General features: G+C 45.2%; 1 protein-coding gene across 2 annotated transcripts in view; it reads left to right on the top strand.

Moving 5' to 3' along the window:
- LOC309342222 (major facilitator superfamily domain-containing protein 8-like) overlaps positions 1 to 14358 on the top strand; it is a 31412-nt gene that overhangs the window by 9186 nt on the left and 7868 nt on the right. For both annotated transcript variants that reach the window (XR_014156716.1, XM_081862622.1), the window contains exons 5-10: positions 3188 to 3267; positions 5946 to 6258; positions 7863 to 7936; positions 8885 to 8968; positions 11322 to 11451; positions 13275 to 13397. Coding sequence is in view for 1 of the 2 variants with exons in the window: in XM_081862622.1 (XP_081718748.1) it covers positions 3188 to 3267; positions 5946 to 6258; positions 7863 to 7936; positions 8885 to 8968; positions 11322 to 11451; positions 13275 to 13397 (804 nt within the window). In the remaining variant the exon portion in view is untranslated. The remainder of the gene's footprint in view (positions 1 to 3187; positions 3268 to 5945; positions 6259 to 7862; positions 7937 to 8884; positions 8969 to 11321; positions 11452 to 13274; positions 13398 to 14358) is intronic.

The raw sequence follows: 14358 nt of genomic DNA, 5'->3' as shown, positions 1-14358 counted from the left end.
AGCTACAATGCCAAGTAAAAACGCTTCTGTTTTTTTTAAAATAAATGTATATTTCAACATCTTTTTCATCTCAGTATATATAATCTCCCAGAAGCATAGCTGTCAATGTTTCCCTTTTTTAAAGGGAAATTCCCTTATTCTGAATAGGATTCCTCTCAAGAAAAGGGAAAAGTTGACAGCTATGCCCAGAAGCTTTTCACTTTCTGTCAGGGAACTGCCATCGGAGCCAGAGGGAGAGGGAGGGCTCCAGAGGGATTCCGGAGAGTGTCCCGGGAGGGAGAGAAGCAGCCCATCTTCTGGGGAAGGAAATCAGCGTAGCACCAGTGGAGAAGGGGGGCAGATGGGGGAATCGGCGAGGTGGCTCCATGACTCCTTGCCGGAGACCAGCGGGGAGAGCACGGGTCCTCCGCTACCCACACCCTCCCTGCGCAGAAGGCTTCCACGCAGGGAGACTAGGCGTCAAAGAGCTTCTTTGCCAGAAGAAGTTCAAGAAACGCCCACTGACGGATTCTGCCAGCGATTGAGACAGCCACGAGTGAGTGGCTGTCCGAACAGAAAGGGTTCACCCAGGTAACCCAGCCAAGCGTGGCGCCGATTTACGCACGAGCAACCCCTAGAACCATTACGCTTTCTTACATTCCCACCACATATGATAAAAATTTCGTTCTTAGAGGAGAATTTTTTTCAAATATAAATAAGGTGGAAGTAAAGAAAGTCAAACATCATTTCCCATCTTGCTGTGGGTTTCGTTTCATTTCGACAAATCAAATTTTGTTATGTGGTTTATTATTAATATTTTGAATTAGATATGTTTAGAGGTACCAAAACCTTTTAAGAGCTCAGGTCCTCTAAAGGTTTTCATCTTGCCCTGGCTATGCATTTCCCCCCTCGAGGCTTTCTGTTATTACCATACCTCCCTGGATGTTTGTGGAGACACAGGTGGAAAGCAAATGTAGAGATCAGTCCATTTGTGGACCAATTTTCCAATCCAGACCATTTGTTTAGTCTGCAATTGCCACGGAGAAGACGGAACAAGTGGAGGATGTGACTATCAAGGGTTAACATCTACAGTGGCGGATCTCTGCCTCTGCTATCAGGGGCAGCATGTCTCTGAATCCTAGTTGCGGGAATTCACATGTGCGGAGAGTTCTCTTGCTCTCCGGTCCTGTTTGGGCTCTTCTCATTGGCATGTGGCCGGCCACGGGGAGAGCAGGATGCTGAGACAGATAATTATTTAACCTGACCCAGCAGGTCTCTTCTGATGCTCTGAGGAACAAGAACATGCAGATTAACTGCTTGGTATGGCATAACATGCTTGCTTTGTTTCATATGGAGCAAGCGGGAGGCATAATCCTCAGCCCTTCCCTGCTTAACCAGGAACAATTTATTTATTATTACAAAATAGTGTGGAAGCTTTCAGAGCAACAAACTGGGTGCAGTGCAATTGTTGCAGTTTGAAATGCACACACAGAGAAGGAAAAAGGTGTAGGTTTTTTTAAAGGTGCAATACAAATGAAGGCTTATTTGGGCTTGTTTGTAGACCCAGTTCCTTGATATCCTGATGTAGCAAGTGCCTCTGCATGGAAAAGCAGTGTTTCTTTTATTTTCATTTCACTTCTAATTTTTATACAGCCTTTCTATATTGCTGTATACAAGGCAGCTCACAAGCTGAAGAAACCGTAAAGTTTGCACACCTTATAGCAGTGTGATCCAGTACAGAAATGTCACCGTGAAAATGTAACATTAAAATAAACAAGTTACAGCAAATGAAGTAATACTCAGCCATCCATTAGAATATAATAGTAATATATAATAAAATTAATATAATATAATTAATATAATAAAATTAAATATCAGCAAAAAATAACTAAACAGAAATGCATTCTTAACAATTACAATAAATAATTTCTAAACTATAATCTATAAAGGTAACAGTGCAGAAAATAACAATACAAAATTAAAAGCAAAGGCACACAATGTATAAAAATATTTTTTTAAAAAATAAGAATAATCCCCGAACTCTCCTGCACTCTTCCCAGCTGCTTCTGCTGTTCCTAAGTCATGGTCTGGGAAAGGCTGCTAGGGCTGGAGGGTTGGGCAAAGCAGGTGGGAAAAGCCATTGTCTGGTGGCTAGCACAAAGTCTCTTTCTCCCAGTATGTGCCTCAGCCTTGCAGATTAGCAGATAAAAGTTTCCAAGCTTCTAAAAGGCAGTTGTGTTTCTGGTCTGGCTTCAGAGGAGAGGAGGAGCCCCTCCTCCACAGCCAGACGTGTAAAAGAACATACAAAGACCCTGATTGGTCAGTGCAATTTGGGCTTGTTTGTAGTGGTCCATCGCAGCCACCATCCTGGTCTCACGGTGGCCGGCCAAATGTCCATCGGCAACCTGCGCCTCTGCTTGAAAGAATTGGCTGCTACTGAGAATTGTGTGAGAGTGAGTGGGCAGGTTGGTGATGGAATACATGGAACTGGCTGAGATGACTGGCAGAATCCGGGCCCAAGGAGAAGAGTCGGTGGAGGAAGATTGGAAAAAATTTAAAGTCTATCTTCAAAAATATTGTAAAATTAAGGATTGCTAGAAAGATGTTGGGAAAATAAAATTATGTGGTTTTAGTAGAAATGATATAAAGGATTAAGTAAAAATGAATTGGTGAAAGAGAGAATGTAAAATTATAGTATATTAAGACAAACTATTAAGATAAAAACAAGGTTGGAAGGATTTGCTGAAATAACAAATTGAATTAGAATACAAAAATGGGAGGTGTGAGGAGGTCAAGGAAATAAGTAAAGGAAAGAAAGCTATGTAAAGGTTCGATTTGTTCTTTTTTAATTGTTTGTATTTTTTCTGTCTTTTTTATTTTTCTCTTTTCTCTTTTTTCTTTTTGTAATCTTTAAAATTTGAATAAATATTTTTTTTTTTTAAAAAAAGAGAGAGAGTGGGTGGGTCATGCCGCAACAAGCTGAACATGGAGGTTGCAGCCTGCATGGCTCAGTTGGTTAGCGCATGGTGCTGATAATGCCAAAATTGCAGGTTCGGTTCCTGTATGAGACAGCGGCATATTCCTGCCTTGCAGGGTTTTGCATGATCCTCAGGGTCCCTTCCAACTCTACAGTTCTAAGATTCTAAGCTTTTGTACGTTGCTGCCATGCTGCTTTTAGACACCTGACTTGCCACTTTTGCCCCCCCAGGCCCAGCTTGTAACCTGTTCCTGCGCCTCTGTAACTTCCAGGTGGGGCCCTTCGTGGTCGACAAGTTCACATCGCCTGGGGTGAGTAGAAGCACTTTGTTAGAAACTATGTATAATCCAGCTTGGTGCATTTGATCCCATGGGTGAGGCAAGCTCCTCTCCACAATGGTGCAAGGCCTGGCCCATGGATGAGGCAGGATGAGGCTCCCGTCCTGAGCGGCAGGAGCCCCAGAGGTGGTGCCCACCTTGCCTTCGCTGCCTGCCCATTCCAGCAGCACTGGCTTCCAGTGGGATCTCACGAAACGCCTGAGATCTGGCAAAGGAAACCTCACCGGGGGGGGGGCACATTTCTTCTCAAGCGACAAAACAGGATGCGCCACCCCTGCTCACAGCTGTTTGGTGGATTGGGCAGGATGGGCAACACCTTTTCAGATTGCAGGTAGTGTAGAAAAGGAAGATGTCCCTGTGATTGGAAAATCAAGCGAATCAGCTAAAGGACAGGGCTGGAACCGTTGTCCCTGGCACACTAGACTTCTACGTGCAGGGCGTTCTCCTGTGTGGGGGATCATTTAATTGTATCAGAATAGTCCCAGAGTAGTGCAGTTCCTATCACTTTATGTCAGCAGCTCGTCCTACACTCGAGTAGGACCCTGGCAGAGACACACGCCTGATTGGCATGTTCTCTCCCTCCTGGTCTCTCGTTTGGGAGCTTCAAAAGCTTTCTTCCACCCGAACATCACAGCGACCGATGCCAACCGACACCGGCACACTTAGGGATCCGCAGAGTTTGCGCATCATGCGTGTGACAGACCTTAGCAACTCAGCATTTTGGCTAATCTACTTTATTTACATATAAACACACACGGAGCACTGCAACATGGCTCCCTCTCTCTCTCTACCATCAGACATCAAAGAGAAAAAACAAAACAAAGGACAATAGTCCCACTTCACAGAACTTAGTAACACAAATATCCAGTCTCCTTCACTTCCCACTCCGTGGAGTCAAAACATACACCGTCATGTGAAAGACAAAAATCCCATGACTGCAATCATGGAGCAGGAATTCTAACACTTTATTCCTGCCTAATTCTGGTGCAAATACACCCAGCCTAACTTTGGGAGGAGTTATTTGTCTTTGTAAGAGGCTGGAGGAAAGTCAGAATGGTTATGCTCTGACTCTGTGGCTGGAAAACACTGGAGGGGAAGAATCAACCACCTGCCCCCAACTATTCAACTTTTTAATTATTATTTCATTCAGTGTGTGACAAGGCTGGCAGAGCATTGCGAGAATTCAACAAAAGAGAAAAAGAAAAGCATTTGAGCCCGGTCAGGTGTCAAGTAAAGAGATGAAAGATAAAGAAAAAAAAAATATCAGAGCTTGTGTAAAAGAGGCAAAGTGGCAGTATTCCAACATAAGACAGAAATAGGGGATCAAAGACTCATATAATCAAAACCAGCACTGGATGAAATCATATTTGGATGGAATGTGCCGACTGTGTCATTAAATAAGGTGCAAAAATAATTGCCAGGCAGCTGCAAAGTCCCTACAGATCCGCTTCCTCTCTGAGAATCCAGACTTAATGAGTGCATTTATTTGGATGAGGCTATAAATAAGGCTTTTAAAACCCCAGTTTGTAATAGACTTCGTGGAAGTGTTCTTCTAGTCTTGAGCTGTTAGCAAACGAGTTATCAGTATCTTTTCTCCTTAATATTGTTCTAGCTGGAAATTTGCAAAATTATATGTGGCATAGAGAAAGAGGATACTGAGATGTTTTTCTTACTCTTTCCTAACACTAGAACTGGGGTAGCCGTGTTGGTCTGACGCAGTCAAAATAAATAATAAAAATAAGAAATTGTAAAAAATAATAATCAATTTTTAATTATTTTTTTTACTAGAACTGGGGGACATTCAAAGAAGCTGAATGTGGGAAGTTTCAGGGCAGATAAATGAAATTGTTCTTCATGCGGCGCATTGCTAAAACTATGGCACTCGGTCCTGCAGGAGGCAGTGATTACCATCAACTTTGATGGCTTTAAGAGAGGATTAGAGAAATTCATGGAGGCAGAGAAGGCTATCGATGGCTCCTAGCCACAATGGCTATGCTCTGCTTCCACAGTTGGAGGCAGCCATGCTTCTGAAGTATCCCAGTTGCAGGAAACCTCAGGAGAGGAGAGTGTTCTTGTGCTCAAATCCTGCTCACTCGTTTTCCCCAAGCATCAGGTTGGCCGCTGTGAGAACAGGATGCTGGACTAGATGGGCCATAGGCCTGATCCAGCAAGCAGGCTGGCTGTAAGTTCCTGTGTCCTTTAAAAAAAAAAATATTCTTTATTTTAAAAGGGTGGATCCAGACACGGTGTGTGTGTGTGTGTGTGTGTGTGTGTGTGTGTGCGCTATAAATAAGTCAGGAACTAGATTGTTATAAAAAAAGGAAAAAAATCTCTATGGAAAATCGTGTTTTAAAATTTCTTGCTCTCTGGTGCCATCTGGTGTTGCATGTTTATAGCACATTTAAATCACTGGGTTTTTTTACTAAAGCAGCTGAGTCCATAGAAAGTATAGTTACAAACAGTACCCATGCAGAAAAAACAAAACAGAAAAAGATACTGTGTACATTACAAAAAAAGGGGGGGACTTGTCGTTGTAGCAAACCACCCTGTGATCCTCCGATGAAGGGTAGCACATAAATTTAACAAATAAATAAATGACGGTTCAGGGCGATGCACTCATGCTCAGGCTTTTCTTCCCTGCACTCCTTCAGATCTTCATGTGCATGGTGTGGCTGCTTCTGCAGATCATTGTTGCGACGCTGTACTATGACCTGCCGCCGCCGCCATTGGGGCACTCCTCAAAGGTCCCAGCGGCGGCTGAGCAGGACGCTGTGGAAGAGGAGGAGGCGAAGCCTCTTGTGCAACACGAGGAGGCAGCGGAGAGCAGCAGCTACGGCAGCACCTCTGCGGAGCGTCGGGAAGCTGTTTCGGGTGACGAGGTTCGGTATGTGCCCAATGGGCACTTGGCTGATGAAGAAGCCTCTTTGGAGAAGACTCCCACCTATAATTTCAGCTCCATGACAGGTGAACTCTCTTCTGTAGTGGGTATGGGGCCATCAAAGACAGGGGACCACATTCCCTTCCAGGCAGACTCGCAGGGGCCACATGGCAGTGGTGGGTGGGGCCAGAGGCAAAAGTGGGAGGAGCAGTGGGTGGGGCTTTTACCTTTCTGCAGTAGACTAGCGTCTACCCACCTCTCTCTGCCCTCACTGCAGGTGGTAGTAATAATAATAAAATTTATTTGTACCTCACTCATCTGACTGGGTTTTCTCAGCCACTCTGGGTGGCTTCCAGTATATTTGTTGTTGTTGTTTAGTCATTTAGTTGTGTCCCACTCTTCATGACTCCATGGACCAGAGCATGCCAGGCACTCCTGTCTTCCACTGCCTCCTGCAGTTTGGTCAAACTCATGCTGGTAGCTTCGAGAACACTGTCCCACCATCTTGTCCTCTGTCACCCCCTTCTTGTGCCCTCCATCTTTCCCAACTTCAGGGTCTTTTCCAGGGAGTCTTTTCTTCTCATGAGGTGGCCAGAGTATTGGAGCCTCAGCTTCAGGATCTGTCCTTCCAGTGAGCACCCAGGGCTGATTTCCTTCAGAATGGATAGGTTTGATTTTCTTGCAGTCCATGGGACTCTCAAGAGTCTCCTCCAACACCATAATTCAAAAGCATCAATTCTTCGGCGATCAGCCTTCTTTATGGTCCAGCTCTCGCTTCCATACATCACTACTGGGAAAACCGTAGCTTTAACTATATGGACCTTTGTTGGCAAGGTTCCAGCATATATGAAAACATAATAAATAATAAATCATTAAAGATTAAAAAGCAAGACACACGGCTTGGGGGAGAGCCCTGGGGGCCAGGTCTATGGCCACATCTGATCCCTGGGCCCGAAGTTCTCCATCTCTGATCCAAAGCTTGCCCTACAAGAAGGCACATGGAGAAGACTAGAGCTGAGCCTCCCTTTTCTGGTCTGCAAGTTCAGAAAGTTGGCATGTTGGAGGATGCTGCCTCAGCTTTTCCCCCCGTCACCACCTCATAAAACAAGCCAATCAATTTCCACATGTTCTGGTGGGGACATAGTAGCTCTCGTGGCAGAAGAGGGCCTTGAGAACAGAGCGTCTTCCAAGGAAAGGACAAAATTGGAGGCAGGCAGGGGCAAAGTTAAGGTTAAAGTTAAGTTTCTTAAAAAAATAACTTTACAGGTCCTTGTTTCTCAGTTTGATCCTTTTACCTGGCTTTGTATGTTTCATGGTATTTTATGCATTGTGACTTGCCATTATTTTTTATTGATTACTGCTTAACAATGCTTTATTATTAAGTGTAAACTGTTTAATTATTATTTGCTGATATTTAACTTTACTGTTAACTATTATATCCTAATGGATGGTTGAATATTGTTTCATTTGATATTAGTTGTTTATTTTAAAGTTAAGTTTTTATTGTGACTTTTTTGTGTCGGATCAGATTGTTGTGAGGTGTGCAATCTTTGTTGTTTCTTCAGTTTGTGAACCACCTTGTGGTATAATAATATAAAAAGGCGGTATACAGATTAAAAGTGAAATGAAATAATGTCCCGTCCAGCGTTGTTTTGGCTCTTTTGTGCCTCAATGAGATTTGTCATTGCAGAGTACCTGAGGGAAGAGGTGGTGGTTCTGCTGACAGCCCAGTTCATTACGCTCTTCAATCAAACCGCCCTAGAGGTAGGTGACATTTCTGACGTGTTGCATGCTCAGGCAAATCCCATGCTCATTGTATAGATTGTCCCTCTCCCTTCCTGGCTGGTTCTCACACTACTTATCCCTTTGGGAAGCGCCAATTATTTCTCATTATGTTTTTGTTGTTGGTATTTGTTTTGTTTCCCGCCCTGCACCTCAAGTCCTCCCGGCTGCATTTGGAGCAATTTGTAATGCAAAATTAAAATCTGTGCCAAGCAATGAGGTCAAAAGAATAGGGTGGGTCCTAATTTATAGGCGTCAAAGGCCAGAGAGAAGAGGAGCATCTTCAGCAGATGACGAAAGCTGTACAGTGAAGATGTTAGGTACACCTACAGTCACTCACGGATGCATTGTTAAAACTGTGTTTATGGAAGACAATCTTACTTGGCTACGAGTGATTGCCAAAGAAGGGGAGGGGGCGCCACAGCTTAGGAGCTGCCCCAGAAAAAGCCATCTCCCAGATCCCCATTTCCTATGTCTCTTTAGTAGTAGTAGTAGTAGTAATTTATTATTTATGCCCCAACCATCTGGCTTGGTTTCCCCAGCCACTCTGGGTGGCTCCCAACAGAACATTAAAAACACGATAAAAAAAATCAAACATTAAAAACTTCCCTAAACAGGGCTGCCTTCAGATGTCTTCTAAAAGTCAGATAGTTGTTTATTTCCTTGGCATCTGCTGGGAGGGTGTTCTACAGGGCGGGCGCCGCTACCAATAAGTCCCTGTGCCTGGTTCCCTGTAGCCTCACGTCTCACAGGGAGGGAACCGCCAGAAGGCCCTCAAAGCTGGACCTCAGTGTCTGGGCTGAATGATGGAGGTGGAGATGCTCCTTCAGGTATACTGGGCCGAGGCCATTTAGTGTGGTGGTGGAACATAAAGGGGACCATTGGTTTCCCCTATGCTCCTGGATGCTCATGTATGTTTTATTCCTCTAGACGATGGTGACCCCAATCACCCAGAAGTTCTTGAATTTTGGGGAGCTGGAGAACAGCATCATGTATTTCCTCTGCGGTGTGGAGGTGAGTGCCAAGACCTATGGCAAAGAGCCCTCAGACGAGGGACCAAGGTGAGAGTATCCCTCTGGGTACTTTCTTCCCCCCTCCTTAAAATGTGATTTTGTCTGACTTCTTCAGAACTGAAAGTTGTTTTTGAGGGAGACGTCAATTTCTGCAATGTGTATATTTGTTTGTAAGTGTGATCCCTGCCCAATTTCTCCAACTGTTGCCGCTGGTTAAACAGGTTGGGCAGGCTTTTAAACTCTATGCAAACCGCCCAACCTGTTAACTTTGAGAGAAAATGTGATAAGGTTATTTACCACAAGCCACCCCTTTCCAGTGGTGTGAGAAGAGGTATCTAGCCCTGGTTACTCATCTGGTTAGTGATACTAGAGAGGGAAGCTAGTATCTAGTGTCCTAATCATTGGAAACTCAGTGTAGCAAAGAGGACATGTTTGGGGAAAGCTGTTTTGCTTTAAGCCACTTCCTCCAAAAGGACTTTGAAGGGGTCCCCCCCGTGACAGCTGATTTTATTCATCCATTCATTAAATTCATATACCACCCCTCAACAGAAGATATCAGGGCAGGTCACACAATAAAATCCAAGATAAAACACAAGCAAACAATTAAACCAAAACAACAACAAAAATAATTGCTCCCACCCCTTCCCACAGATATGTTTAAAAGGCTGTAAGGTATTAATCCGCCAAAGGCCTGGCAGAAGAGGAATGTTTTCACCTGGCACCTAAAAATACATACAGTGGTACCTCTGGTTGTGAATGGGACCTGTTCTGGAAGCCCATTTGCAACATGAAAAGAGCGCAACCCACAGCGGCGTGTCTTTGCACACACTGGTTGCAATTCGCCACTTCTGTGCATGCGTGTAACGTCATTTTGCGCTTCTGCGCATGTGCGAGCGGCGAAACCCGGAAGTAACCCTTTCTGGTACTTCTGGGTTGCCGTGGGATGTAACCTGAAAGAACATAACATGAAGCGAACATAACAGGAGGTATGACTGTAATGAAGGTGCCAGGCGAACCTCCCTGGGCAGAGTATTCCACAAACGGGGAGCCAGTGCAGAAAAGGCCCCGTTCTCATATTGCTGACCTCCAGACCTCTCGTGGAGGAGGCACACAAAGAAGGGCCTCAGAGTCTGGGATGGTTCATGTGGGGAGAGGTGGTCCTGCGGTCCTGACTGGAACTTATACCTTTGAAGGTGAACAGGTGCTGGAAGAGCAGCTTCAAAGGAAGGTTCTGTTACTGCTGATTGACAGGCTGGTTATGACAACCTCCTTTAACCCCCGGCAAAATTGGGTCACCTGTCGTCATTATGACATTGCCAAAGTTGGCTACCGGGAATAAGGTATTGGGAATCCAGTCCATCAGCCGGATCCAGTTCTTAATCCCTACTTTCATAGATCTCCCACTCCCTGCCATGATTCATTTTCACCAAGTGTCTGATAAACTGATAACTAAGGCTTAGCTATTTTTGTGGGCGGTGTATGCACCTCTTGACTGCTCTATGTGGGTCTGCCCTTGAAGACAGCTTGACTTTGAATCCAGGGTTATATAATGCTGGGTTTTGGTTGACAACAATCCGTTTCCAAGCCAAATGGCTGTTTCCTTTTTAAAACATATCTTTACAGGAATTTTTAGTATGGGGAAAAATATTATGACGCATATAGCAACAGGCTATCAATAATTTAAAACCAGGATAAGTGCAAACTAAGGAAAAATCACCTGGAAAGAGTAACAGAAAAATATATAAATGAAAGAATAAGGAGTGTTTGTTGCTGTATTGTGTTTTTACTATTTTTGTTGGGAGCCCACCAGAGTGGCTGGGACAACCCAGTCAGATGAGTGGCATAATAATAATAATAATAATAATAATAATAATAATCGGAATTATGCCAAGCAAATCATTAGACCTAATACAATGGAATAAGGATTTTCAGTAAGAAATGTTGCAATATGTCATGGTAAAAAAGTACTGTTCTTTATTTTATATTAAATGAATTTTTTAGTTATTACTTCACTTTATAAAACAGAACACTTACAACAACGAAGGAAAATTAAAAGATTTTTTTTTTTTAAAAAAAAAACCCTATAGCATAGACATGCCATAGGAGTTGTTGGACATGAGTTAAAATAATGCAGTCCAAGTAAAGACTATCAGATCATCAACTATAGTTCTTGATTTGCCAGGCCTGGGGATGAAGGTTGTCTTGAAAATGATGGTTCTGCTGTATATGTTAAACCTTTAAGGTGTACGCAGCCTCCTTCTCGGTAGAAATGCATAGGATTGCACCGTTGATGTTTAGTCATGTGAGAAGTCTGTGATGCTCAAAATGGCCATCTTCTCTCCCCCTGCCTTCAGGTCATTGCTGGCTTCTTCCTGGTGCGCTGCCTGAGCACTCGCCTGTCTGACCGCATCCTCTTGGTCCTTGGCCTGGTCATCTGCAACATAGCCTGTGCTTGGTGCCTGTTCTTCCTGGTACGGCCCCGAGGTAACGTTGCTCAGCTCCTGACAAGACGCGGCCAAGCTCCTTCCATGGTCCTGTTGATCCTCTTTGGTGAAACTGGTATCCTTGATCAACTCCATGCCTATGCGAAGTGTAAGCCAGCTCTGGCAGAATTCCCAGTTCCCATGCTGCAGTTGGGAAATTCTGCAGCTGGAATGAACCCGGGAGAGCAATAAGAAGTGGTTCCAGAGCCAGGAGTGTTGAGATTCCTGCTTTGCCTGGGGTTGGACTAGATGCCCCTCGGGGTCCCTTCCACCTCTACAATGCTATGATTCTATGACCTGGGAGCCTGGCGCTGCCCTCCAGATCTTTGTCTCAACCTTGAAACTCTCCTTGAGCCAAACCTGACATCCCTCACTGGCCCTGCTTGAAATGCTTCCTGCATGTTTTGATGGAAGGTGTATGGGTGTGTTTAGAAACCAGATTACAGTGCTACCTCTGGTTGCGAACCTGATCCATTTCGGAGGTCCGGCTGCATCCCGAGGAATTCGCAGCTGGAGGACCGCTTCTGCGTAAGCACGTGGCGTGGTTTAGCGTCTCTGCGCATGTGCACGGCACGTAGAGTGCTTCTGCACATGTGCACTTGGCGAAACCCAGAAAAATACTTCTGGGGTTTGCCACGTTCGCATCCCGAAGTTTCCATATCCAGAGGGATACGTAAGCGGAGGTACGACTGTATTGTACAATGGTAAAATTTGCTTTAGTTGCTCCTCCCACTTTTGCCTCTGGTCTCCCCACCACTACTATCTGGCCCTCAGAAGCCTACCCAAAAGGGAATGCGGCCCTTGGGGTGAAAAGGGTTCCCCATCCCGGATCTAAACAATTGGCTGCCAACCACAACATGGTAAAAGATGTGTTTATTTGTTTGGGTAACCAATTCTTATCTCTTTGTGCCTCCCCACCCTCTTCTGGCATCCATCTGTCTCTGGAGACAATGGAGAAGTGTGCCTTTGGGGTTGAGGTCAAACTGTTGGAGACTTACAGCGCCTGCTGTGTCTGTAGAGACTGATACAGGAGAGACATGTTTTGTTGCAGCTGGGGCAGAGGGTGGGGTCTGCTTGTGGTGCTGCAGATGCACCAGGGCATTTCTTCTCTCTGCGCTCCTCCCAGCAGTCATTCCTCCTCTGGCCACTGCTGTGGATGCACGACTTTGACTGCCTCAGATCTTTAATGTGGGCTTTGGGGAGGGCGCATAAAACCCTTTGACTTGTGTGAGAGAGGCAGATGTAATTCCATCTTCCCTGGAGGTGTAAAAATACAGCTCACCTTAGCCTTCAGTTCACCAACCGTGTGACTTTGGTCTTTGGTTCATGCACCTGACACTGGGAGGTGAGTGAGCATCCTTTGATGCAAAGTCCATAGGTTTAATTCTTGCCCATGCGGCTTGGAATGCAACGGCTGTGCCTGATGTTACACCTCACCATTCAAAAGGCCGCCAGGTTGCTTTGATGCAAGGCCTGTTCAGACATAGCCCGAGCATCTTTCCCTGTGCGGTGCATGGCTGCAGCATGAAAGTGGTGATGCCATGCATATGTGAATTGCAGATCTTATGGCAATCGCGTTGGACAGCTCCTTGTTTTCTCCAGTGCGTCTGTTCACACAGACAAGGGACGGGCATATGTGCACAAGCTGATCCCTGCCCCCTCTCTGTGTTTAAGTGGGCTCCATCGAAAACCTTCCACTGGAGACGATGGGAGGAAATGCCTTTCACCCTCAGTGGTCCCCTCGCACATACAGATCATCCCTTGTTGCTCTCCATCACCTCGCTCCTCCTCCTTACTGAGTTCTGTGTGCTTTGCTTCTTCCAGGTACCTTTACCATCCTCCTTACGGAGTTGGTCGTGGGCGTTTTCCTGCAAGTCCTGGGCCTTCCCTTTGTTGCAGTCTCCCAAGTGTCGCTCTTTTCTAAAGTCACGGCCGAGAGAACGCAAGGTAAGGCTGTGTCTCAAATTTTAAAGTTCGGAATAGAGTACAGTGGACGCTTGGGTTGCAAACGTGATCCATGCGGGAGGCACATTCGCAACCCACAGCGTAGTGTCTGTGCGTGTGCGGGTTGCAATTCAGCGCTTCTGTGCATGCGCAAAGTGCAATTTAGTGTTTCTGCGCATGCGCGAGCACCGAAACCCGGAAGTAACCCGTTCCGGTACTTCCGGATTCGGCGTGTCTGTAACCCAAAAATGCGCAACCTGTAACCCGAGGTATGACTGTAATTTCTTTGGAAGACAATAATCGGGCATCCGCCCAACATGACCAGTCCAACAAGCGAGGTGTGTTAGAACTGTTTCACTTCAGGCTGTAGGAGGGGATGCCACTGTTTTTAAAGCTTGTGTGTGTGTAGTTAGAAAACAAATTCTGCATGAAGGAAACAATAATGGACCAAGATAACTGGGAATAGAATCTCACCCTATTAATCTAATTTTATAGCTTGCAGGGAGTGTTCAGAACTGGCATTCTCTTCCTTCAGCCTGAAGTAATGCAGTCCCAAGCTGACACCTCAAGGCTCTACTCATGTTCTGCTGCATGTTTGTATTGAGCCATGTGCACACCTGTGTACACATTGATATGTACTTCTAGTGTTGCATCATCTACTTTCAAAGGAGATTTATCTCTGTGTGGTTCTCCATGCCTTCCTACAAAGGTAGCCACACACTCTTTGTGCTGGAGAAGGGATCTTTCAGTGCTCAGAGCACTGGATAGTTACAGGATAGTCATGGTTTCTTGGGGGTGGGGAGAAAGGAACTCTTCCTTAAATTCTAGCATTCAGTGGCTAAATAGTTCCAGTGTTGTTTTATGTCATGGGTGGTTCCTTTGGTCTAGAGTGGTGCTAGAGCTCCCCCCTTGATCCAAGGTACCTTAACTGCTATGCACCAGAATTGTGATTCCTGCATTGTGG

This window comes from Podarcis erhardii, assembly GCF_964252035.2.
Source record: "Podarcis erhardii genome assembly, chromosome: 5".
Taxonomy (NCBI): domain Eukaryota; kingdom Metazoa; phylum Chordata; class Lepidosauria; order Squamata; family Lacertidae; genus Podarcis; species Podarcis erhardii.
Note: the sequence above shows the minus strand (reverse complement) of the source record. Positions and strands in the feature narration are given on the sequence as shown.